The 26854-nt window shown below is 39.9% G+C and overlaps 1 protein-coding gene across 2 annotated transcripts in view; it reads left to right on the top strand.

Annotated features, from left to right (window-relative positions):
- Positions 1–25149, top strand: part of TBX20 (T-box transcription factor 20) — a 42298-nt gene extending 17149 nt beyond the window's left edge. Inside the window, exons 6-8 of one of the 2 annotated variants that reach the window (XM_069809310.1) lie at positions 2056–2132; positions 13836–13945; positions 17862–25149. In XM_069809310.1, coding sequence (XP_069665411.1) covers positions 2056–2132; positions 13836–13945; positions 17862–18202 — 528 coding nt within the window. In that variant the 3' untranslated portion in view covers positions 18203–25149. Of the gene's footprint in view, positions 1–2055; positions 2133–13835; positions 13946–16836; positions 17747–17861 lie in introns of those variants that run through there. The other variant, XM_069809315.1, reaches the window with a different exon arrangement.
- Positions 25150–26854: the final 1705 nt, after the last annotated feature.

The following is a 26854-nucleotide window of genomic DNA, read 5'->3' as shown; positions in this document are numbered from 1 at the left end:
ATGGCCATAAATGATTGTGAGTCTCATCTGGCTTCGGTGGATAAAAAAAGTTTCTCTTGTGATGTCATACCAAATCTTTAATATTAGGAAAATGGAAGTTTGATTGGTGAAAATATGCTCAAGAGATGAATAGACATCCTTATTATTCTGCAGTGCAGTTGGCTTGGTGTGTTGGTGATCTAAGTCAGTGGAACTAGTTAGAGCTTGTCTTTTTTCAAGGTAGTTTTCAGAATGCTGCCATAAAAATGCTCACTGTACATAAGGCACTAACCTGCCACTCTTTCTAACACCACTGTGAGTCAAGGACTTACAGATACCTTGGGAGTAGAATGAGACTGTAACTACCTTGCTGAGCTGTTGCAAGGTCCTGTGACAAGGCTAGTGTTCAGGCTAGTTTCCACCAGTTCTACCTGTGTGAGGAGACAGGCTGAAACCTTCAGCCAGCACTGAGGTCCCATGCTGTTTGACTAGCCCACAGGAAGAACCAGTGAGTTGCAGCACCTCCTACGTAGGTGCCTCAGAGCAAGGATCTTGCCCAGAGAGGTCTTCCCCTTCCCTGTATGGACCCAAAATGCCGGGCAGGGAAGGCAGCAGCCCCAGGGTGCAGCGAGTTTCTCAAGAGTGGCAAAGTAGGTGGGTGGCAGTGACAGGAGCAGCCGCTCAGCACATTGTTCATATACTGCAGACCAGTATTAAATACTCAGGTTTTGTCTTTGTAAGCCTGTCCCTCCCTCTCTGTGTTTCCCTCCCAGAAGACCTCTTTCTCAGAATGAAAAGTTGTGTTCAGTTGTCCTCTTTTAATTTTGGACGAGAAGCCACCCCATTTTGAAATATCTTTGTTTGATGAGAGCATTTGATTGTTTGAGGATTTGGAAAAGATCCCTTTTCTTTCTGAGTCTCGAGGGCCAGCTATTACAAATGAGATTGAGGCCTCTTCAATACAGGCTTTTTTTGAGGAAAGCCAGGCTGACGTAGCCACTCAGTATGAAACACTGAGAGCTGTTGATTTTCATGGGCTTCAGCTAGAGTTGGTGGCATTCACTGTCTTGCAGGACAGGTCCTGTGTTGTCCCTTGTCAAGCTCTAACTCCCACTTACAGTTTTATTTTTAATCCTTGGAAGAAGTATGGCTGGAAAATCTGAATGTTACAATGATGTCTCAGGTTTTATTCACCAAATCTCATTTGGCTGGACAGCTAGAAAATTTCACAAGGGCAATGGTATATTTTCTTCCTGCTGCCAAAAAAACACAGTGGAAGCCACCACCTATGCCTGAAAAGTTTCACTGCAAAGTTAAGGGGAGCCCTGATCAGCAGGTTACTCTGGCAGAATGGAAAGGCTGACAGGATGCACTGGGCAGGTTTGTAGCTGCATTTGAAGAAGGGAGGAGAGTTTTGGTTCCAAGATCTCTGGTTTTCCAGGACTGTGATGGTTTTAATGGGGTTACTCCTTTTACTCAGGCTCTGTCACTTTAAATCTGAGTTCTCCCCATATTTTTCCTCCCTCCTTCCCTTCCTCAGCCTCTTTCCATGGAAAAACAGTTAAACTGCCCCTATGTGATGGCTGGTAGGTCTGGCTGAGAACATTTGCATCCCAGTAAAAAAAAAAAAAAAAAAAAAAAGAAGTGGGGCTGAACTGAAGCACTCTTCAGGTCTGCAGGCAGTGGCTCCTAGTTTGGGCTCATATTAGGTGATGTGCAGCTCCACTTAGGAGGCTCAGATGTTAGCAGGGTGCTGTGCATTGCTTGTGGAAAAGACAACCTGATTCATGCTGTTAAAGTATTTGGAAGCAGTAATGCTGTACATGGGTGGGTTCCTCCTGCTTTGGGTGACATGAAGGCTGAGCCCACTATGCCCTTCAGTCTTTGCATTGCCATATGTGTATTACACCCTGGTTTGTCTCGCCAGCTTTGCAGCATCTCAAGAGTAGCACGCATGCACACAAAGAGCATGGATAAAATTAGCAGTGAAGTCAGGAGGATGGATTGGTTAACACTTTGTATGCTGCAATACCTTAACACTATATTCATGTTGCATTGCTCCTTCTGTGTTTCCAGATAACCAAGTTGAAAATTGACAGCAACCCTTTTGCTAAAGGATTCCGGGACTCTTCCAGACTCACTGATATCGAGAGGTAATGGGGACTTTCTGTTTACTTTCCATGCAGATAAGATAAAGAGAAGAGAGTTTGTAGGAAAAGCATCCTTTCAACTCCTGAGAAGCTGTGCATTTTAACGTTATCTTGTTGCATATAGTAAGCCTCCTCCACCTCCTTTAAAAATACTTATAAACTTTATGAAGAAAGAGCTGTTTTGAGTTTTGACATCTGTTCCACTTGGGGCTGATATATTCATCTTCCTGAGGGGGCTTCTTAAAGTGGGGAGAGGGTTGGTTTTACAACTTCAGAATGAAAAGCTTTTTTCTTATCATGCCATTTAATCCTATTGAGGGCTGTGAATTGGGTCAATGGGAAACAAGGGCAGTGGTCCTGTGAAAAACATTATAGCTCCCCACTGCTCCACACAGTGGAAAAGAGAGGAGGGGAGCTTCCCAAAATACACTTCAGCAGTCCCAGACACTGAAGTCAGCAATTATTGCCATCAGGATGAATCCCATAACTCCCTCTGATGACAAAGATGCCATTTTTGTTTCACCAAAATTGTACTGCAGGCTGCATCAGGGGAAAACTTTATCTGGAAACTGTTGAGTTTTGTGTGTGTACAGCTCATTATAAGCAACTGCTGCCATAGGGACAGAAGCATTAACCCGCAGTTGAGTAGGAAATAAACTTCAATCTCTTGGTAGCTCTCCAGCACGTCACATTTTTATGATATCGTGTCAAATAGTTTGGCAAATGAAGCAAATTAAGCTGCCTGGATCCTTTAGGCTGGAAGAGAACTCGATGGAGATGGATATAGCACATCCAAATTTTCCTATGAGCACACAATCATGAAAGAAAGTTTGGAGAGGCCAAAACCCTCCAAGCTCCTGTGTGGGGATATCCAGATGTATCTGTGAATCATCTTTCACGGGTGCATATAGGGGACAAACTGCTCAATGAAGTCATGTCCATACAGCTAGAGAAAGCCTTTACAGCATTTCAAAAGTACATCAATCTAAGCAGGTCCATGGATGGGAAATAGTGGTATATTTTATACCTTACTAGTGACTGGATCATTAGTGATCCTTTGAGTGACTGGGTAAAAGAACAGTAATTTGGGGACAGCAAGCTTGTGGACTGCAGTACACACTTGCAAAGGTGTTAAAAATTGCTTCCTAAGTGAAAGCCTTCATTGAAAATGGAAAAAAAACCCACAAAGCAGATTTAATTAAAGTAGCATAACCTGCTGTATTGACAGACTGACAGAATGACACAAGTCATTCAGGCTGCAAACTGATAATTCATACACTTTATATCCTGTTCTGTATATTTTTTGGTGTTGAACTGAATGGCCAAATTGACAGACAGGTAAACAACATCCAAAGCTCAGGTTTGTATGCAATAAATAGTCCAGGAAGGACCTGTAGGAAGAGAAGAGACTTTGATTTTCACCCTTCAGTTTCCTTGTTTTACAGACAGGCGACATCTAATGACACAGCTTTGCAAGGGCTGAGAGAGTCTGAATAGATAAGCTGGGAGAAAAACTTAGTTACCTCGGTGCAGATGAACTGACTATTGTGGTGCTGGATATGAAGGGAATTTTTCAGAGGACATCTTATTATAACAGCACATGGCATGGAGTCAGAAATGCTGAGCATAAACTGCAGTGCCCTTTTGTTTATTGATAAGTGTAAGAACAGAGCCTGAGACAGGCAGCCTAGCCTAGGCACGAACATTGCCATGAAAGATAAGGTAGCCAAATGTGAAACTTACAATAAATACAAGAAACAGAAGGTGAAAAGTATTGAAATGACATTAAAACTCTGGATTTGAGAGTCCAGGTTTGGTTAAGGACTTATTTTGACTTAGATTGGAAAGCTTAGCCCTGATTAGGGATCAATGGTATTTAAAAACCACCAAAATCTGCTGCACAACACATCAAGTACTGAGATAGTAAGAGTGTGACACACAAGAGGGCTGGTAAGAGGCTGTTTGAGAATCGCCTAAGTTATCTGATATGGTCCAGAAATACCAAGGGTTTTATTCAGTTCCAGCATAACGTATTCAGGCAGATGAGAATGTCATTCTCTAAGTGCCCACTGGTTCTATAGATTTCATTTTAGCACCAGCAAAATTGCTTAAAGAAATCTGATATAAAGCAAAAGAAATAGCAAAGTGAGATACGACAACAGGAAGAATTTCTTGCTTGGTGTCCATCACGACAAGCATTACAACAGGTAGGTGATGCATTAAATAGTACAGCATGACTCTTGCTCAGTCTAGTTGGAAACTTAGTTAAGATCCCTGTCTGAGAAAAATATTTATTTGCCAGGGAAAAGACTACGCAGGCCAAATGCATGTTTGCACAGCTCTTGAAAATTGAATAGTTATCTAGAAGCTGTGAAAAATACCTTCCATGCACTGCTTCCTAAGCAGGCCTGCATGCAGCACATGCATGAATGATCTGCAGTGCTGTGCGGTGATCCTAATGGTCTTCTGTAAAAAATCCTGTGATGTTAGGGCCAAGAGAGCGCTCATTTATCGCGAGTTCCAGCTTTTCCGAATGACCTAAGTAGTGTGAAAGTGTACAGAGCTTTGTATTTCATTTCCAGGTATTTAAGCTTGCTTTTTCCTAAACAGCCTTCGGGGAGGGAAACAAATCAGATCAATTGATCTTTAGAGACCTAAAGAAATTAAATTAGTCTGGAGTCAGTTACTGCACTAAACCATCCAGTAATTGGATTGCTCCTTGTAACTGATTGAAAACAGCCTCTATCTGTAACAATATAGGGAGCTTTTCTTTATAGTAGATCTGAGAGAAAAACACATCTTTTTATGACATGATGACAGAAATTGCACTTTTTTAATCTAATTGAATATGATTTTATAAATATGTGACTTTAATGATTTCAGGCTTCCCATTCTAGATTTACGATCCTTATGTAGGAAATTCAAGCTGCAAATGCCTTTAGGATTAAATCTGTTTGTGTTATATGTGATGGAGTTAAAATAATATATGTAAAGGTAGTGAAATGTGCAAAATGGTGGGAGGTAGGCAACAGCAAAGCTATTGAAGTGCCTGTATTTTGTTTTATTCCTGTCTAAATACCTTACAACGGTTTTCTTGTACTCATAGCTGTATACACAAAGCTTTTAGCTACTAAAAAAATCTTTGGTAAGTTTGGTATACATCGAATTTTCAGTAGGATGTGAGATTCCTTCCACAATCAACTCCTTCCATACATTACTTGTGGTAATCTATTTATGGCAATGGGGCAGACTTTTTCTGGGGCTACTGTGATTTAGGTAAGTTGCTGATTCAGCTTTTAATCTTTTTACTTGGTATTTACACTTCCTCTATTATAAAAAGGCTCCCACAGTGGTTGAGATTGAAAAACTGAACATATAGCAGCAATTGTCAGAATGTGGAGCTTAACGTACTGTGGAGTTGACTGTGGGATGCATAATGGAGTAATGTGGATGAGCATGACCTTTTTTAATGGTAGCCTTCGTGAAAAAGACTAATGCAGGTTTTATAATGAGCAATTCACTCTGTGGAGGTAGGCTTTAAGGGAATATCTTTATGTTTCCCCTTAATAAAAAACTGCCAGAGCCATAAAGGATGCAAAATCAGAACCCAACAGATTACTTCTTTTATCCTGAGCCTGAATTTATCTTTTGAGTTGTTGTAAAGTATTAGTCTTTTAAAAATAGGTAAATAAATAAAACCATCACAATTAAATATCATGCAAACAATCCAATGAAAAAGGTGATCGTTTCAAGAGTGTGAGTCCACAGAACTACTGAATTGTAAAATAATCATCAAACAAGAATCGACAGATCATAATCATGATCTGAACATTGCTTGTCTGTTCGATCCAGTATATGATAGGCAAGTTCAGGGTGTGGACTTGTAACTATTAAAGAGAACTAAGCAAGTATACCCATCTGCAAAGTCCAATAATGCTTCTGAGAGGTAGATACATACTTCAAGAGGCAATATGGAAAAGTACAGCTGCACACCCAAGTAATTTTTAGGCAGAGAAAGGAAGGATTGGGGGATGGGAGAAGTAAGAGAACTGCATCCCAGCATCCCAGCTGGATTTGCATGGTAATCAGATTCTGAATTTTCCCCTGAGGAACTTCATGTCTGAGATGTGGAAATACATTGTACTGGCTGACAAGGCTGTAAGTGAAATGGATGCTAATGCCCGGATATGGGCACTGCCCTGTTGAAGTAGCAGTCAAAGCCATGTGCTTAATGACGTGCTGTCCGCAGCAGTCCTCTCTTCCATCCCTTCCCCGGTCACCCCACAGAGCTGCCTTCCTCCCTATCCCCACTGCTTACTGCTGGTCTAGAAGAACTTCCCTGACTCTTGAAAGCCCCCTACCAACAGGCAGAAATATATACTCTCTACGACCTACTCCTATGTCCATGGTTAAGTAGAGCTTTGTCATAGTGCTCCAACAAGTCAAACTCCCCAGCTGATCCTTTATCCTCAGCTAGTTCTCGGTCCGCGTATGTCAGCAACCAGCCATGGGAGATCATCTCCGATGTTTAGGTTGGGAGAAGTGAAGTCCTGAATTTAGGGAGAAACACCAGGGACACTGGTGCCTAAATGCCACTGGTGCCATCCCAGATGTGCTGAGGTTACTCCAGCCTCCAGCTGCTACTCCAGAGGGGTAGATGGATTGTCTGTATTTTCTGCATCATCCCTTCCAGACCACTGCAGATGGCTTGGATGTCTTAGGACATGTAGAAAGCACTACTTGCCTACATTTAGACACCTGAAGCAATCCCTTCAAATCTGGTTCGTCTGCCTCTGCTTACTGTTAGCCAGGCAACTGTTCCTTTTCCCCAGCAGAAAGCCCTCCATGCTGGCTGAAACCTCTTCAGTTCCCAAGCTTTTAAGCACTCACACCCTGGCTCATTTTCCACTTAGGTATTATGTTATCTATCTTTTTACTTGTGCAAAAGGGTATAAAAATGTTTTATTTTGCTAGTGTTTTCCACTCACCTCGTGCAGGTGTAGTGCGTGCATAAGGGGAAGGGATGATGTCAGATCAGACCCACAGTTTCCACCCCCAAGGAAGTTTTCCAGTGACTTTCCAGTACAGTTTCACGGTACTGCTCTGTCCTCACCTCTCATCCTCTGCCTGGCAGTCAGAAAGAAATGGTTGCAGTCACTGGGTGAAGTGGAGCTCTGTGGGGTTGGCTACATTAAGAGTTAAGTGTGTCACTATAGTTGGTGAAAAAAGATACAGAGAAAGAGCTTTGATATAACATTTGCAAGTGTGTGCTTTTTTCCAAGTCGGAGAAGAGAAATGTAATTTTATCTTTTTTTTTTCATTCCCTGTATAAAGATAGCTGTTTTTCTTATTTTTATTTGCAGTTGAGAGGAGTGGAGTGGGTATATTTAATAACCTCATGCTCCTTCTTCGTAAGTGTCATTACTTTTCCCATGTCATGGCTTCAGCCAGGCTACGTCACCTCCATGCATATTAAAGGTCTTCCAGAATGGCCATCAGGGTGCCAGTAAACACCACTTTGGAGACACACTTGTTCTTTCTTCTGCAATCACCAAAACTTAGTTTTTCAGAATTTAATTCTTGTTTCCCTTCTTTCTTAAAATCATATGTATTCTCAGAGTATTGCATCCATCCAGCACTTGCCCAGTAGTTTTGACTTTGTGTGAAAGTGTTTGGTGGCTCTGTATTAGTTTTTGGGCCAAGTTAAACTTCAGCTCACATGAGCCAATGTAGTCTGATGGGCCCTGGTTCTTCCCTGGTTGGAAGTGGTTCAGTGTTAGTCTAAGCGGTGGAATGGAGCTACTTTGTTCTGGTCAAGGATTTGGTTTGTACTGTGTCAGAGCTGAATTAAGTTCCTATGGTCAGCCTGTAATATTCATCTATCAGTATAAGAGCAACTGTATGTAGCAAATTAATATGTCTGTATGTTTGTGCATGTGTAAAATAGCAACTAAAAGCCACAGGAACATGAAGGCTAAGTCATATCTGAACGGTGGTTCTGACAGTGTTTATTGTTCACTCTTAGCTGCTGTTATGGAAATATATTTGTTCCTCCTGCTGTGTTGGGTTTGTTGTTGTTGTTGTTTGGATTTGTTTTTTTTTGTTGTTTTGGGTTTTTTTACAGACTTGTTTTTAGCACTTGCGTCTTGGACAAATTAGTCATCTTTTCCCTTAAAAAAAAAAGTACTACTACAGTGCAACTTCCGACAAGTTTATTTTTGTGCCTTCTCAGCCCATTTATTCCATCTGTCTTCACCTCACCTCACTTCTGATGTCTTCTGTTATCTGGGCTTTCTTCCAAACATACTAACTGGCAGCTACAAAAAAAGGAAACCTTTGAAATGCAGAACTAAAGAAGTCATTCAGGCTGTAAACTGATAATTCATACACTTTATATCCTGTTCTGTATTTTTTTTGTGTTGAACTGAAAGGCGAATGAAACATAGTTGTCAGTTTTATTATTTTATTATTTTCCTTATGCTAATTTTTTTGTATTAACATTGCATTTGTCTTGTAAAGAAAAAGACAAAAAACGTAAGAAAAAACCAAACCTCATGCCACCAGGAATAGGGTGCGGATTCTGAGGATAACCTTACCTTTTTTCTCAACTAGCGCTTGGATAGTAAGGGGAAAAAGAAAGCACTTAACAGGTTGCTCAACTCCACTCTGAAATTTGTGCCTCTTGCAGCCATTCCTGAGACAGTAACTTCTGCAGAAGATAATGAGTTCAGAGCGCCCGGCTCTGCCAGCTGTTCTTTCTCACTGCAGTCTGGCTTTTGCACGTTGTCTTCAAAGGAGGTTGAATCTGGCTCCCAGTGGAATGGGTGCCTGCCTATTACATCCAGTTCATCCTCTTTGGAGCCATATTATAGATCTAAGATGGATACTAACCCAGGCCTGGCTCCAGCAAGCTAGTTCTGAATTAGCTTTTCTAACACTTTCTGCCAAAACCAAATATATTGCCCCTTCTTCCCAAAGGGAGAAGGTAGGCTTCCTGTCTCCATCCCCTGGGTGCACTCTCCGCCAAATTCAAGGAAATCCATAGCTTCAGGTGCATGCTGGCATGTATCAGCATCAGTGTTGACAGTGCGTTGTGGCCAGGTGAGCCCCCTTCCATATCACCAGGGCTCGTGGTCATGTGCTTCAGAATCAGGGTCACGGTGATCACCAGGCTGCTGTGAATGCACAGCTGAAGCAGAGTAACAGCAAAAGGAGCAGAAAAAATGACAAGAAGCAGCATCAAAGAGATGCCTGCTTCCACCTACAAAGAAGCACTGTTCTTTTCATCTTGATTAAAGATCCTGCTCAGGGTAATCTGGGACTTTACCATCTCCCAAGAGAACTTCTGTAATCTGGGTTGACAGCAAAAGGAAGTGAGCATCCTCAAGCAGGGCCTCACTCCTCAGCTGCTTCCCAAGTCAGCTCTGTTTTCTGCCATCTCCCAGTTCATATCCATGGCAAGATCTTGGGTTTAGTCCGTAAAGTGTTAGTGAATTGTTTGTCGGTTACATCAGGATTTTCCTATCTACTTTTGATCCTCTGAGACTACTCTGTACATACAGGGCACTGTTAACTAAATAAGGCCAAAGACTCAGCTTGTAGCTGCAAGACATAAAGCATCCCTAGCTGGAAGTTTAGTTTTGGAATCAGTTGCCAGCAGGGACAAGAGTGAAATCTTCAGTCAAGAGGTTAAATCCTGCCAAATAGTAAGATGCTCCCTGTGCACCCTAAACCCTTGCTAATTGATAAATTCTCCCAACCCTGTGCTTCCTTCAATTCCTGGTTCAAAATTCACTGTTTTATTTCTTGCACAAAGGAGAGAAGTGCTTCGTTCATAAACAGAGGTTTATTGACAGGGCTGGGCTCAAGGTGTGCTTCTGTGAGATTACAGATCATTGGGATCAGCCGGAGCCCCCTTCCCTTTTACCTCTCCTCACATTTGTCCTGCCTCAGCATCTTCTCTGTGGGTGTGCTAGCCAATACGAGCTTAGTTTTTTCCACTCCATTTGGCATGTGGTTCCTTCTTCTTTTTCTCAAACAGCTTCAGCCCCTAACTTGCCCTTCTCCAGCCTGTCATCTGCTACTATTATCCAGTTGTACACATAGCACAGCTTAATCGTAGTAATATATTATGCCTATGTGTGCGTTTTTCCCCTCCTCTGGGTATTTACAAGATATCTGTGAGTTGAAGAGCAGTCTGGAAGGCTGAAAATTGTTAGTAGACCACACAAAAGAGTTTGACAGAAAGAAGATGTCGTTCCTTTTTCCAGCTGGCAGCTTGTCATCTCTCAAAACAAAGTTTATTGCTAATTTATTGCTAATAGAAGAAACTGTGGAGTTCTAAGATATATTAAAAGGTAAAAATTGTTAGGTCCAAGTATTAGATAACAAGCGTCTGATCACAAACTAACAGAAGTGCAGAAGTTGAGCATTGAGTAACTGGGAGTCACTTTGTTCTTCAGCCAGTTTACTGTGGATCAGCTCTGAAAAATACTAAAGGAAAGCTTTAAAAAGCACCATACTCTTCACTTGTTAATTTTTTTTTGTTGAGCAGAATCATAAAATGGCAAATATTGGTTTATTGTATGGTAATTTATAGATTTATTTCCATACATCCTTTGAACCACATTGAGATATCTGAAGATGATGCATACAGAACTATAAAGCCAGAAGTTTAAATTAATGTCTTGCTGTCTTAGTAGTAGTAGTAGTAATAGTATAAAATTCTGGGACTTTAAAAATTTTATTGGTCCACTCTACAGAGCACCATATTCTGGATATTCTAAACAGTTCACACTTCCATAAGCAGAATTTTTGGGATGATTTTGAGATTTAAATCCTTTCGTCCCCAACTGAAAAAAGGGTATAAGCAGGAACCCGTGTTCCAGATTGCCAGCTTTGTTCCTGCATTTTGAACTGGACTTGACAGTGACTTAAATCTTGTTGTTAAAGTTTTGCTTCCTCCTACACATCTACTTTGGAGAAAGTCCTAAAGCACCTCTGTCTTTAAAGGCTGGAGGAGGTTGGCCTCCTCTTTCCAAGCTATGTGGGAAACTCCACACGTTTCCATAGATTAGATGAGTTGCAACCGCTTTGTTCCCCAAGAAGACTTGATCTCCAGGTGGTGTTCTCTGAGCATGAAATAGTTGAGCATGGTGCAGAGGCCACCACTCCTTTCCTTTGAAACACAAAGGGCAGGAAAGATTATCCCTTAACTTAGGTCACTTCTCTAGGATGGGGGAGGCCTGAGTGCAGACTTTGGCTCTTGTTTTTCTAGGTGGAAGAAACAGTGCTTGGTGGGATAACTCAGAGATATACTTCATGAGTGGAGAAAATACACCACTTCTTGTTTTTCTTTGTTTCCTTTTGCACACTTAGGTGGTTTTCTGCTCAGCCTTTTGCATTTCGTAGGTCTGTTTTGGAGGTTTATATGCAGCATGTGTTGTATGTGGAAAGAAGAGTGTCCGCTTGGAGGCTGTGGGGGCCAGATGCCTAAATTCTGGTGTGAATCTCCAAGCTTTGCGCTCATGATGTGAATCACAGCCTCACCCTCTAAAATGAAAAATTAGTAGACATGTTGTGATTATAGCGTAAACCACCAACATGGATGGGCAAGGTAAGCGTATACAGTTTTGAATATTAATTCCCAGCTGTGCAAAAGGAACTGCTTTTGTGAATTAGTTGCTTTCCCTGATCCAAGTTTCCTTGTTAGACCGTTCCCTCTGCCGTAAAAACCTTTGCTTCTTGTGCCAATGAAGGAGATTAATCTTCTAAAACCTTTAGCATACTACCTGCAACATTACAACATTAAAAATAAATAAATAAACCTACCACATAGTTCCCTGGTTTCAGATTTAAGGTTCACTAAGAAGTCACCTCTCTTTTTCCTTTAAAAGAAGAAAACCATATAGAATAATAGAGTTCTCTGTCTAGCTTACAAAGCCATCTGGAAGGAATTTTGTCTGCAGTAATTGTGGGCATTTGATTTAGGTTTAAATCCCTGTAGGTAATTCAAATGTAAATTTATTGGGGTGAGTTTATCCCCAAACCGCCATTGGATCCAATGTTTTAGAGATGAATTTGGCCCACTGCATGGAAATTAGGGCCTGCATTATTTCTGTTGCATCAGAATATTATTACATGTTGTAATGTCTGTTGTTATAAGCAGACCTTTAATAGAAATAAAGTCAATACAGGCAATCACCTGAATCACATATATTTTTCAGACCTTTAAAGATTAGTAACTCTTTGGTTAGGAATATGTTTACAGACTGGTACCTAAGTCACTCAGACAACACTGGTCTAATCCATTATTCAGTTATTCTGTACTTGTTTGAGATAGATAGTCTTTTTGGTTAAGTAGAATTCTTTGCATTTCACATTCTGCTTCAGAAAAAAAAAAGTTTCAAGAGGCATTCAGCACATAATGTAAACAATGCCATCTGTCTTTTTCTTTTAAAATCTTCTTTGAGATAGCCCTGATATGCCTACTGTTTTCAATCACTTAAAAGACAGTAATTCAATTATATAATTCTCTATGTAGGAGCTGCCATTGCTTTCAGTCCACTTCCAATCCTGACACAAGTAAATCACTTTGATAAGATCCCCTTTTTATTTTTTTTTTTCTGAGGAGACTAGCATAAGTAATGATGCCAGTGATAGACCAAGGACAAAATGACCATAATGGGCTTTCTGTAGGAAAGAAAAACATGTGCCATTGTGATTTATCGAGTTACTTGGAAAATGTTTTTCCTTGGAATTTCTGCAACAGCCACACTCTCCAAGCGAAGGGCATTAGCAAGTATGAATGGCCGAATGGTAAATTCAGACAAAACCTTCATCCAGCAGCAGATTTAAACAGCTATCACTACCTAGATTTCTTAAACGGGAACAGAATGTCAAAGCCATTTTGGAAATGTGCCTAGGTCATATTCAGCATATTCATGCCACCTACTTACATGGAAACGCGCTCGGAATGTGTAAGGTTGGATCTTCCTTACAGACTGCTGTGGCTTATCGTGCAGATATGCCTTCCTTCTATTTAAAAATTGTTTGGGTGACTTCAGTGCTTTGTGCCACCAGCAAGGCGGGGGCCTGGCAGACACGTCTAACTTCCCAGAATAGACATGGCACAAGATCAGTAGTATCTGTAGACTTCCTGCTATGAACTGGTTTCCATTCTGATGCTGAGAAAGCATGGTTAGAGCTGAGCTGTCTCTAGACACATCTGTCTCTTGCCCCTGATTTCAGAAAAATGGGAGAGCACCAGATGAGGTGGTCAGGTGTGATGTGAAAGCTTGTTTGGAAGGAGCTGGACCACAGGTGTCTCTTTGAACCCAGATTGGTCACTCAGCCTGAATAACCCCAGAGCTTGCATTTCCAAATTTGTGAAGAGTGCTGGTCTTATATTCCCCATCTGAGACCACATCCAGGAAAGGCAGTGGGAAGTTTGCTCTACTTCATCTGCTGAAGAAGCAGTACCACGCAGGTAAGAGGTGATAAGCAATGTTAAAACACCGCAGGCCAAGTTCGGCATTTCCAGTGACATGCTGTGGAGGTAACCCTTTTGTTAAGTAATTTTGGAGATTCTGTGTGAGAAAGCTGTGGTCTGAACAGGGAAAAGGCAGCATGTTCACTGTATTTAACCTAATGGATTAGTAGGCTGTTCAGGATGTTATTGATATGGTGTGTTGTTTCCTTTCACAGAGAAAGTGTGGAGAGCCTTATCCAAAAGCATTCCTATGCCCGATCCCCCATTCGAACCTATGGAGGAGAAGATGATCTTGGAGATGATAGCCAGGCAACACAAAACAGAGGTAGGAAAATGTGCTCATGAGGTAAACTGTGGTGACCTAGTTATGCTTGAGAAAAGGAGGACCACAGTCAGTACTGTGTTACTCTGAAGCATTTCTCTGGTGTGTCTTTCTGCCATTAGGTCCTATAATGAAGAATAATACTTGTTACCTTACGGCTCTTCTGGACACCTGATATGCCCATGGCACTAGTGTGGGTGGCTAGTTCAGGAGGCAGCTCAAGAGATGCCTATACAGCCTTTGCCAGCAGAAGAGAACTATCTCTGCTTCCTCTTCAACATGGCTGAAAAACAGGCGACTTCGTTACCATGGTGCTGAGAACAAGCTAAGGCTTCCCATCCCTTAGCAGGACTTACTAGCTGGGGCTCAGCACCATTTGTAAAGTATTATGTAGATGTGCCATTTGCTGCCCCTCCAGCCTTCTGTGAACAGAGGACTTGGTTCTGACCATCTTCAACCAGCCTGTGGTTAACCTGCTTTGGTTCTACAGGAAGAAAAGTCCATAGCTCCCTGGAAAACTGGTGTTTAATTCTTATCTCTTGGTCTCTAAAAGGTGCTTTTCCCTCTGAGGCAATTCACCTCAAATGCTTTATCAAATGGTTTGTCTACTTTAGCAGTCGCAAGAGTAGGAGCAAAGCAGAGCTGTTCTTTGTGGGGCTACTTGCTGGACAAATTGCATCTGTCATAATTTGCCACTGGAAATAGATCTCAAACCCATCCTGTGGGATCTCTGACTAGCATAAACTTGTGGTGCATTATACTTTGCATGTTGACTTTGTGACCTGCCTGACATGCAACAGCCACTTGAGGTAAAGCAGTTCTATCTGCCTTGCGACTGGCAGTGCCCTTGTCTTGTCCTCTAACTTCATACAGTGTTGCTAAGATAAGAGCATTATTTCTGTTCATAAGGTCTTTGGACTTCTGCAGGGAAAACACGCTTATTTTTAACCACAAGTTGCTCTTCAACAAAATGTGATTAGGTGGGCTTGTTCATACACGTCTATTCCGAGAGCAGTTCCTTAGATTGCGGAGTTTCTGGAGCAATTCCTCAGCTGGTACAGTACCATCCTTTCACATACTTCTGGGGGATTACCTCGCTTCACGTCAGCTTAGATCCTAGGCCAGTTATTGCTGAAGACAGTGTTAAATTTTCCCTTGCCAGAAGTGCTCAGAGCAAGGCACCTTTTCTCCAAGAATTACATTTCTCCCTGGTATGATGTCCTGCTTTGGGAGCAACAAAGTGAATGAGGGGAACCTCAGTATGAGAACGGGCCTTTAGAGCCTTTCTCTTCTGAAGAGAATCCTGAGGAAGGTGTCAGAGGATGAAGGAATTGTTTATTAAAATTAATTTTATTTATAATATGTACAGGATACAGTTCTGCATTTACTTGCAATATGGCAAATAAGTGAGGAAGATGATGAGTTGTGGCAACTAACTTTTTTCTGATCTGGGAGCCATATGCTAATGTAGGACGTCGTTGTTCTGGGCAACCAGAGGCATGCACAGAGGGTAAAACATACTGCTCTTGCAGATGACTACATTGTACTGCCTTCACTCTCTGTTTAGGTCTGGTGTCCTTAAAAAAGAAAAAGTTGTCCAAGACACAAGGAGAGAAATAGTGACCTTACTGAAACTCCACAGACATTTTTATTTCTTCTGATGCATTTGAAAACTACCTTGCATGCAGAATTGAGGGGTGTCCTTCTATATGTACGAGAGTTGACAGCCAAATACAAACACTGCTGGGTGGTGTGTGTTATAAGCCCTCTGAGGCCTTGACTGCCTCAGAATTACTACAGCACATCTTGGCGCTGGCAAATGAGACTTTTTGGAGTACTAAGTTGTAATTAGAGACCACTGCAGTTGGAGGAGGAAAGGCACTTATGGAGGTTCCTCATGAGAAGGAATCACATCCTTTGTTCTGTGTAGAACAAGGAAAGTCTATCACTGCTATTTATTTCTAATTACATCCAGAGCATTCTCATCTCAGCTAATTTCAGCCATCTAAAGATGGAAGTGGCTAGCCTTCAGTAGTATATTTATCACAAGAAGTCTGTTTCCAAAGGAATTAACAGATATGAAATATATAAATCCAATTAAAACTCTTTAATGCATAATGTCTGGGTGCCTGTGCTCCAGCATTTGCACATGGGATTCATGGTAGCCACCTGGAACAGAGCCAAATGTAAACCTTCTCGTCAAATCCAGATTCACATCCTGCTTTCCCTGAAGGGCCATAAAGCTCAGGGTGTGGTGTTATCCTTATAGTTTGGCTCTGGATCCTAACTCCCCAGCAGTTAGGATTTGGTTCAGTGGTGGGGTCAGGATTTGGTTCAAGTCTGTTTTTACTGCTGAGCTGACACAATTTCTCTTCCCTGCTACTGGGCCGTTTTACTTGTTTCATTAAGCAGAGGAGGAGCTAATCAAGAGTAGCCCTCTTTCTGATTTGAGAATGTATCCCTAAAGAGGTTTATGATTTTTTAAAAATAATAATCTGCATTTTTCTTTCTATTGTTGTTTGCTTATCGTTTTGTTCTGAGTACATGGCTACCATTGGTTAGTATACATAATTCCAATATGTTTACCTTGACAGATAGATGTCTTCATATTTTTTCTTCTCACAATTTGGATGAACTATCTTCTAGAATCAGATTTCTGAAACCAATACCTGTTGTAAAATTTGTTTTCTCAGAATGTTTTGCAATACTGCCTTGGTATTATATTTTGCCAAATATTCTTGCCAGTAAATTTATTTCTCAAAGAAATATTTCCTCCATGGACAAAGTTGGACAAGAAAGAAAATACAGAAGGGACATGAGTTGGATTACTGTTTGAATAGGAATAAAAAAATAAGAGATTATTTATAGGATTTTATTGTATTCCCCATTTCTAGAAATCAGATATCTGATGATGACCAGATGCGTAGAGGAACTGCAGAGGTGAAGGGCAACATCATCACCAGATTATTTGAAAATGACCACGTATAATTACCAAAACAAATTGTTCATTGGTTTCCCAAAAATTTTACTGTCAAAATAAAATAAATAATTAGTTCTAATTTAAAGATACCATTTTTCCTTTTTTTTCTGATTTTTCAGTCTTCAGAGAAAACGTGTTCTGAAAAGGTGGAAGATTTGTGAAAAGACTTTTTGGAACTTTTAAGATTAAAAAAATACCAAAGAAGCCACTTCCATTTGATCAAATAGTAGATAATTACCCCAGGAGCAAGTTTTTAATATTTTTGTGCCTTTCACTTAAAACCCCACACCTCTTACTGTGATTTAGCATTAGTGTTGTTTCTTAGAGCACTGTACAGAGTTGGAAAAATAACAAATGTTTTGACATTTTGGAATTTTTTGTTCTATATTTTCGAAAAAGCCAAGTTGAATGAAAAGATGTGGTGTTGGCAAGTTTTTCTGAGGTAAAAAAAAAAAAAAAAGGAAAACTTGTAGTGCAGATTACATTTTTCTGCATTTTTGCCAGACTGAAATTTTAGAAAAAAATAACCAGTTCTGCTGAGGATCTGATGTAAAAAGCTACAATCATGTCTTCAAAACAGTGCTGTAATTCAGTGAGATTCCATGTCAGGGCAAATGCTTCAGTGTTTAGTGGCAGCATTGCAAGGTTCTTCAGTGTTTAATACCAAAAATGTCCAATGTGCAAAGCTGATTTTACCATGCAAGCCACTGCAACCAGCTTCTTAAAATGGAAATTTGTCTAAGATGCAGTGATAAAGGACAGCAACTGGCCAATAATATTATAAAGAAAGATATAAGGATAAGTATTTGGGAAGTATTTCTGTTGACAACTTGTCATTAACATTAGCCTTGCTGTGAAAGACTTTTTTCCCTTTTTGCTATTTTACCAGCTTTGTGTGTTGCAGTGCAAATGTCAGGCATTCTTTCTCTTTGCTTGCAGGGTCAGCCTTTACAACATCTGATAACCTGTCTCTCAGTTCCTGGGTATCTTCCTCAACCAGTTTTCCTGGATTTCAGCACCCACAGTCTTTGAGTGCCCTGGGTACCAGCACTGCGTCCATAGCTACACCCATTCCTCATCCAATCCAAGGATCTCTGCCCCCATACAGCCGCCTGGGAATGTCTCTTACACCCTCTGCTATAGCCAGTTCCATGCAAGGTAGTGGCCCCACTTTCCCTTCCTTCCACATGCCTAGGTACCACCATTATTTTCAGCAGGGTCCTTATGCAGCTATCCAGGGACTGCGTCACTCCTCTGCAGTGATGACACCATTTGTATGAGTGATGTAAGACAAGAGAAACATGAGATTTTAAATGTACAAGTTCGGTATGAAAAATACAAGGGACCTTCCTGAAAGGCCTGTGGCAGGACTGCTGAACTCGTAACAAACCAGCTAAGAAAAGCGTTATGGATATAGATTCCTCTATTGAGGGATCACAAGAAGAGAGCGTGCAGCTTGGAGCTGCTCACAGATCTATGTGTAACACAGCCAAAATGGATCCCAAAGTTCCCAGGATTTTTGGTCACGTGCAGCTTCTTCCAAAGGTGCATTATACCTAGTGGAAAGAGATTGTGTTTATGCAGCAGTGTACAAGTTAATTGTGTATAGGTTTTTTTTTCATATGCTAAAAGAATTCTGAAAAAGGCAATACTCTTACTCCATCTCTTCTTGTGACTGATGAGCATCTCAGCAGAAAAACATATTGCTATAACTTTGAGCATGTTTTAGGCTATCTCAGCACACATTTGCTGGGAACGGGACAAAGTGGAGAAGTCCACTGTCCTTTTTAAAAGACTGGCTTATATTCACCAAAAGCAGTATTTCTTAGTTGCTACTATAATCCCAAAGAGAAAATTATTAACAAGTCTGTCTGTCTTTGTTTCTTTCACAAAACACTTACCAGTTCCAAAAAAGAACTGTGTTACAGGAGTGTAGCAGTAATGATGTATTCTGTCCTTCAGTCTAAAAAGAAGTTTGTCCTGTATCCTAGGAGGAGCAATTTAACTGTCTATTGAGGTATGATGAAGGAAAATGTTGATTTGGGAAAATCTGTTACTTAAACTTAGAAACCCTAGATATCGAATCTTTAAATCAGTGCTTGTTTGCTGCTGCACTTGCCACCACAGACCTGTTTCTAGCTGCAAATGTGTACCAAGTTAACTGAATTTCAGGCTAGATCGGTCTATAGACTCTCTGGATCAAACTGTAATCAATGGGCTCATATAAGATGAGTAGTATTGAAGTATCTTTCTACTTGTTCTGATTTCTTGGGTTTGGTCACAGCTGTTATTATACAAGCTCTTTGTCCAGGAAAATGAGGGTTGTACTTTCTGTTTTTCCTTGTCCCAGTAGAATGGTGGAGTTTCCTTGGGAAAATATCAGTGCAGAACTTCACATGTAATTTTTTTTTAAATTCATATCCGCTTTTCTTCAGTTAGTAATTAGGATTCTCATTCAAAGTACTGTCCACTTTTTCTACTATGTTATGTCTGATGCAACAGAAGTATAAGAAAAAATGTCCTCTCTGCAGAGAGCTAGCATGAATCCTCTGCACTGCTGAAAAGAGTACCAGTGCGATGCTGGTTTTCTGTGTGGTGGGAGCTGGGATTTCACCATAAATAAGAAGTCAACACAGAGTTTCTGTGTAGAGTTGCATCCAAGTTATAGATGATAATGCATCTATTGATAAAAAAGAACTAGCAATCCAATCTCATATATTAAAGATCTGTGTAGAGCTGGAACACAGAATGGAAAACAGACTTTTTTGGTTATTTGACTGTTCTCCTCTACTTTTGACCAGTGTGTGTTGGTATTGTATGGTAAGAAGCAGAGTACAGTACACTGAATCACCTACCTCCCACCTCTGTGAAGTGCAAGGCAAGTCATGCACCTTTTTTTGTCCCATTGCCTCGTCTTACATGCCCCATCACACAGAGCAATGACAACCACCCAGGCTTTCCCAGTTTCTACCGTACGCCAGTACTTGCATCCCACAGATAAGGGCCATCTTTATGTATTCCCTGTAGCTGACTTTAAAATCTTGTCAAATTGGCCATTTCAATCACCTCAAGCTATCTGCAGTATCATCCTAATTTCCTTATACTCACTGTTGGACCTGCTGATAAAAAATGACCTGAGGCAATTTGCAACTTCTGTGCTCTGTATGTGAATGAAAATGAACTTTTATTTACAGTTTCTGGGTTCAGAGCTACTACAAGGAGTTCCATAAATGAATATAATAGATCAACCTCTGCAGTATTTAAATAGGTTAGAATGAGACGCTGAATTTGGCTTGATGTATCCAAATACTAGATTTTGCTCCAGGCTATCAGATTCACATGAAAAAGGCATGTTGCAAGGTTGTGTCTACTTATGACCCATTTTGATATAACCCCCCTATTTTACAGGAAATTAGATTATACTGGCCCCACAACAACATAACTCTTCACGTACATATGTGATTCCACAGAAACGAGAATTTCAGAGGAGATTTGGAAGAAAATTTTAATTCCTCTCCTTCAGTTGCTTGACTTCTGTTAGAGTTGTATGAAGGCCCTATGACAACATGCACTAAAGCCTGTGGGGAAATTCTATTTATCTCTTTCCCTCTGCAGCTCCATTAACTTATCTGAAGTTTCAGGGGATGTGGTTAGGTTCAGAATTCAAGCCAGTAGCTTTAATGCTGATACTTCCATCAGGAAATGGTCAAGTAAGTAGGCAACTTTTATATGAATCTAGAAATAAGTTTGGAACACGTAGGCAGATTTAGGCATGCTTTACAAGTCACATAAAGCCTGCTTATCCATTGACCTGTCCTTCCTTCGTGAAGCAAATTCAGAGAAATAAACTGTACAATCTCTTTAGCCCTGTCCCAGTCCCTGTTCTGAAAACACCAATATTTGACATGCAGAAATGCCCCTGATACTGTTTCAGAGAAAATTCTCCAGGCTCTTCCTGGATAATGAAACTGGATTTTGGAAACATCATTTACAAAAACATTAAATGAAAGACAAGTGCTTTTCACTATGAATAAAATATGATTCAGATCTGAAAAAGTATGGCAGTAGACTGTCCCTATATAAAAACATAAGGCCAATTCCTCATCCAGATTCTCTGTGATGAGTTTCATATTGTAGATGATGCAGAACTATCTGTCAAAACCCACAGCTTGATTTTTCCAGTCAGATCAAGTCTCTCTCAGTGAGCTTGTCCCTCCCCACACTGCTCTCTGGCATATGCTGCTCTCTGACAGTTTAATTCCTTTGCATCAGAAACCCACTGGGTTCCCCAGTAATGCAGAATCACAGGCAGATCCCAAGCAAGGGAATGAAGGAAGCTTGTGAGAGCCTTCCCCATGAATAAGGTCAATAGGTATGTCCAGTTCTCACCTCTTCTTCTTTGCTCTCACAATCCTACCTCCAAAACCTGTTGTGTAGAGTTGAGATTGACAGGGACCACAGGATGCCTAACAAAGAGATCTTGCCACCTTGCAAGGTTTCTTCTCCGTGTCCCTCTCACCTCCCTGTGGGCAGGGGGCAGCATGGGAGGGATTCCAGGGATAAAAATCCTGCCCTGCTGCAGTCAGCCACAAATTTCTTGACTGTAACAGAGATAGGATTTTATTCAATGTTCTCACCTAAAAATAAAGTCCGCTGTAAGAACAGTGGCTGCAGCAAGAGCAACAATTTAGGAGTTCTACAGAAAGGACTAAAACCCAACAACACGATTGGAAAGAAAATGAATGTAAATTTGTAATTAATTGGTTAAAGAGTGAAATCGTTTTTCCTAAAAAAAAAATTTATCTGTACTACTTTGACAATAACTCAGTAATTTATTTAAGGAGTTGCTGTACTGCTGTCAAAATTATATCACTTTCAGGACAGAACATCTGTTGCTGGTAGACAGTCTAGGAATGCCAAATGTAATCTAGAGTTTATTTTCTAATATAATTCACATTTTGTATCCCATGAGAAGTGCTCTTCACCTTTATGAGCTCTCTTGGCTGAGCAAACTGGTGCTGGTTTATGTTGTTGGGTTTTTTTTAAGAAGGGTAGAGAGAACATGCCTGAATATGCTTTCAAAGAGAATAATAACATTATCCTCCAAAGTGTTAAAAGTACTTTTGGGTGTTTTCTGGATTACCCTTTTATCCATAGTTAACAGCCTCAGCTATTTAATCCAACAAAAGTGTCCCAGAGACTAACAAAGCTGATTTAGATGCATTTGTCTGAATTTTTTTTCTTCTTCTTTTGGAGCTCTGAGAGAAGCTAGACTTAAAAAACATTTTAAATTTGGCTGCTTGATTTGCAGTATTGCTTTATATGGCCTGAGGCAGTGTCAAAGATAGAAATTCAGTGCCACTGGGTTTCAGTGGTACTATTCTAGGTATAAACTGACAAACAAGCATAGACCAAGTGGATCAAGGTACAGAGTTTCTAATGGAAATGCTTCTTCGTGAGTTCAAAGATGGTAAGTTGTCTGATCGCTAACATACTTGGTAGTACAATCTATAAAATGCAATTGCAAATTTTCTTCCAGAAGGCTTTATCCATGGAGGCTGGGGCACTGCATGAGCATGTACACATGATGTTGCCACTTCCAACATCCAGCAAACACTGACCAGCATTTGAAAATGAACTTCTTTAAAACTGAAAACATTTGGGCTGGCAACTTGATGATGCACTACATCCTCTTTATGTGTGTGTACTATAGGGAAACAGGAATGTCAGTGAAAACCATTGCAAAAACTTGGGGAGCTTTCCAAAACTGTAAGTTTATATAAATTGTGGTAATTTACCCCTAGATAAGGTGTAAAAGCAACAGTGAGATCAGTGTAACACTTAGGGCTCCTTATCTGGGAGGCAGTTGTGGCCACAGCGCTTACACTCATCATCTGCAGAGGGATGACGTTCACTCACTGAAAGATTAATTTTGGTTTTAGTGAGATCCTATTCTCACTATTCCTTACAGAGCATTTTCTGCTGCAGGAGTTGTGGTTTCTTTACTAACCACTTACTTGCTGGCCAGAGGATTTATGTATTACGCTGTAATAAACTGCCCTTGCATATCATCTGTAGTTTATCAAATGGCAACTTCTTTTTCTTTATTTTATCTTTTTAAAAGAAAACTAAGCAGTGATTTAAGTAAACTCTGAAATAACTTTTAATGATAGTTTAAAGACAAAAAATACAGTTTGCTGTATTTTACCTTTAGCACATTTAAACAATCTTTTTTTAATTATTATTATTGTACCTTCAGAAACATGAGGAAGGATTTGGTTTAAAAATAAGGAAGGCAAAAAACTGGATGTAACCTCTTTAACAGAATGTACCACAGTTCTGCTGTTTGCTGTGTTGACTTTGTTGTTTATAATGCATTGCTGAGCACATTCACCATGTATTGAAGTGTGTGTTTGTGTGTATGGGGTGGGGGTAAGGGGAAATCTTTTTATGGAAAAAGAAGTTATGAACGTAAACTATGAAGCAACATCTAATGAAAAGTTTCTTTTTAAGTGCAATATATTTATTTCTGCTAGAAATATAATATCAATATTATGTAATATTTGAAGCATTAAATGTTATTTGTAAACAGCTTAAAACTATATATATATATATCACAAAAATTGTACAGAAGTGCAAATGTGTGGATATTCAGTTTCTTTCATTAAAATATTGGGTGTTTTGATATATCATTCTTATTTAGCCAAATCGTTCTACTTCTGTTGTTTTTCCTCTAACCAAGTCACTGAGTGCAGTGGAACTGTAGACAGATTTTTCTGAGAGTGCATAAAGTCCAGTAGGGCTGCTCATCTGCAAAAAGTGGTCTAAATCTTGGATCCACATGGAGTGATAGCTGTACTGTAGTTAAATACGATTGTAGTTTGCATATAGTTACACAAATTATTTTTTTCAAAGTGCTTTGCAGTCATGTTCAGAAAAATTGCTGGTTTTGCCACCAGAGCCCAAATAAGTGGCTGAAATATGGGGTTCCCAGGATCCCCAAGATAATAAACAGAGACCTAGGAAACATAGTCTAAGAGGAAAGTGGAAAGGAATTAGGTCTGTTTAGTCTGGAGAAGTGAAGATTGTGGGAAGATATAATAAAGTTTTCAAATGTATGAAGAATGTAAAGAAGCAAGGAATAAATTCCTCTCCATATCTGCTGCAGGCTTTTATTTAATAGGATTTCAATTCTATTTTAATAGCATATATCAAAGTAAGGGAGAGTTACCCGAGACATCTAAGATATTCAAAGAAGAGGGTTAGTGAAGCACAGCACTAGATTGCCTAGAGAAGATAAGGAGTAATGTCTATCACTGGAAGTCTTTAAGAACAGGTTGAACATGCAGTAGTCAAGAATGATGTGATTAGAGCTAATCTTGCCTTGGGACAACCAAATGATCTCTTGAGGTGCTTCCAAGCTTTCTATGAGAGCCATTTTCTGACAAAATCCTCATTTGCTCCAAAAGTTTTTGTTACACACCTGTAGTTCAGCTTGTCCTCGAATCAAGATCAGCTGCTGGGTCTTTTGCAGCTTGTTCACAAGAGTTGCTGGCTTACAAAGAAACTCGATGTGACAGAAGAGCTGCAAGGTCCTAAATGAACAGCAGCAGTATTGCCTTAATTTGGTTTTGTCTGTGACTGCAAGCAAGGAGAGAACAGCCTGAGGTAATTCAAATCCACTTTTAACTATGCTGAGTTGCAACCATGCATTAATATATTTTTTTTTACATTTGGAATATACAAAAATGAGAACAGCTTACTGAGTTGGTAGCTGTATATGAAGCCTTTTGTCTCTGTATTATATTTTTATGCTGTCTTGGTAGCAAAAAACATGTATTAGCTCATGTATATTCAGTGCTGTGAAAGTCTTTTGCTTAACCTTATGTAGAATCATGACCTTTGGGAACAAGTCCTCTGTGCAACAAACACCTGCATAATTGGAGCCTTTATTTGCTATTGTCCAAAGAGAAACCAGGGGATTAAACAAAGTGAAGATTCTGAACTGCCTCCCAGTAGGGTTACTCTGAAGAGACTGATTAGTCATGATGACTGTAGGCTGCCTTGTGTTTCATATTTAGAAAACAGATTTATATCCAAATTATCTATCTTGGAGATAAACAGTGCAGAAAACAAATGATTTGGAGAGTGGTATTTTCTAAACTTCCTGTGCAGAAGCACAATCAATGCACAGATCTAATGGTATGCTAGAAATAAGGAGCAATAAATGGTATTTTGAATTATGAGTAAAAAGACCATTTCAAGTACACCTAAAATATTTAGATTATACACCATCTGTTCAATATATATAAACAAACAATAATCAGTCATGATAATTCTAAGAATAAAGAATTAAACTGTCCATCATCTAATGCCCTAGATCCTTATTAATGTTAGTCATTGATATCAGGCTTGGTCAGTGAAGCTCTAGGGATTTTTGTGGGAACTACAGAAGCTGATCCTTGTTCCCCATGGTAATAACCAGAGGGACTAAGAAAAACCTATGGGGATGCCTTCCAGAAAAGTTTGCCAGAGAGGTTTTTTTGAAGAGTAGGATGATAATTTCTCCCAGTGCAGAGAATATTAGATAATTCACCACTGCAGCATTTTTAGCTCTGTTAATATAAAATACAGTTTTACAAGCAAACCCAGCAAAATCTGGTATTTTTAAGGATTTTTAGGTTGGAAAGCAGGCTTAATACAGGGACTGCATTGACTAAGTAATTTGTTGAATTAAAATCATCAAGCAACCATGCTGAATCATTTTGGTCTATTAGTTGACTTTGAATTATTTTTATTCTCATTGTGAAGCCTGCAAGACATATGTACAGTAACTTTTGAGTGGCTTCAGGTTTCTGTGTCCTAGAGAATCTCCTGGTCTTGTGTCTTGTTTTCACTGACCTCATGAGTACCTGCTTCAAAGTTCTGTGCTCTCCTGTGTTTGGAGAAGGGTGGTTAGCAGAAATGGTGATGAGATGAATAATTGTCCTTCAGATATGCAAGGGACACACAGCTAGCTCTTTGTCTGTTTAATTCAGCCAACCATTGCAGGGGAATAGCTCAAACACTAAGATGAATTAAAGAAGGGCAAATGCTTGCAGCTGAATCTGTTATTGATGATATTTACAACAAATAACTCCCCAAAAGGTGGAGGTGTTATAGTTCCTTCACGCTGCAGCTTTTCTCTGCTTAGGTGCTTAACTTCTGGTCAGTTGTTCTGAAAGATTCATGGAAGTGATGAAGTATATAGCAAAAAATCTGTGTGTTTTACCTGCAGCAGAAGTCTGTTATCTACTCTTTCAGAGGCAATGCATTCATATATCTTTGTCACCTCAAACCAGAACTATTATTGTGCTTTTTACATCAGTCTCTGTCTTAAGGCATCTTAAAATGTCCTGAAAGCAGTAATATGGAATTGGAGAAGTCTGTGATGTTCTTACAGTCTGCGCTGTCTTCCAGTCAGCTTCTAGGGACAATGCATACCATAATTTTAACTATAACTTACTAAATCATTCGGGTATTTGGTGTCATCAGAATCCATTCTCTTTCTCTTTGAGTTCTCACAGAGCTGAAATTAAGTTGTGATTCTTAAACTGGTAGTCTGTGCTTAACAGGCTGCAGGACTTGGTCTGCCTTCAATCAGGGGTCTTCCTATTGAAAATCAGCCCTCCTGTTCTGCCTGTACTTGCATTTTTATATGCTTTTATGAGACTAAGACTCTATTGGTCTTCACTGGTGTTCTCTGGTGTGAAAGCTGAGTGTTGGAGTGAGCATTTTTTTCCTGATTATCTTACTCCCCATCTTAAAGTCATGTTGATACACAGCCACTTACAAATCTGGTATTATTTCTTCCTGTGGTCTTTCATGGATTGATCCCAAGGCAGCCAAAAGAAGAATTAATTTTTATCTTGATGCAAATTGTTGGCTGTAAA

This window comes from Haliaeetus albicilla, chromosome 2 (assembly GCF_947461875.1).
Source record: "Haliaeetus albicilla chromosome 2, bHalAlb1.1, whole genome shotgun sequence".
In the NCBI taxonomy this organism is placed as follows: Eukaryota; Metazoa; Chordata; class Aves; order Accipitriformes; family Accipitridae; genus Haliaeetus; species Haliaeetus albicilla.
Note: the sequence above shows the minus strand (reverse complement) of the source record. Positions and strands in the feature narration are given on the sequence as shown.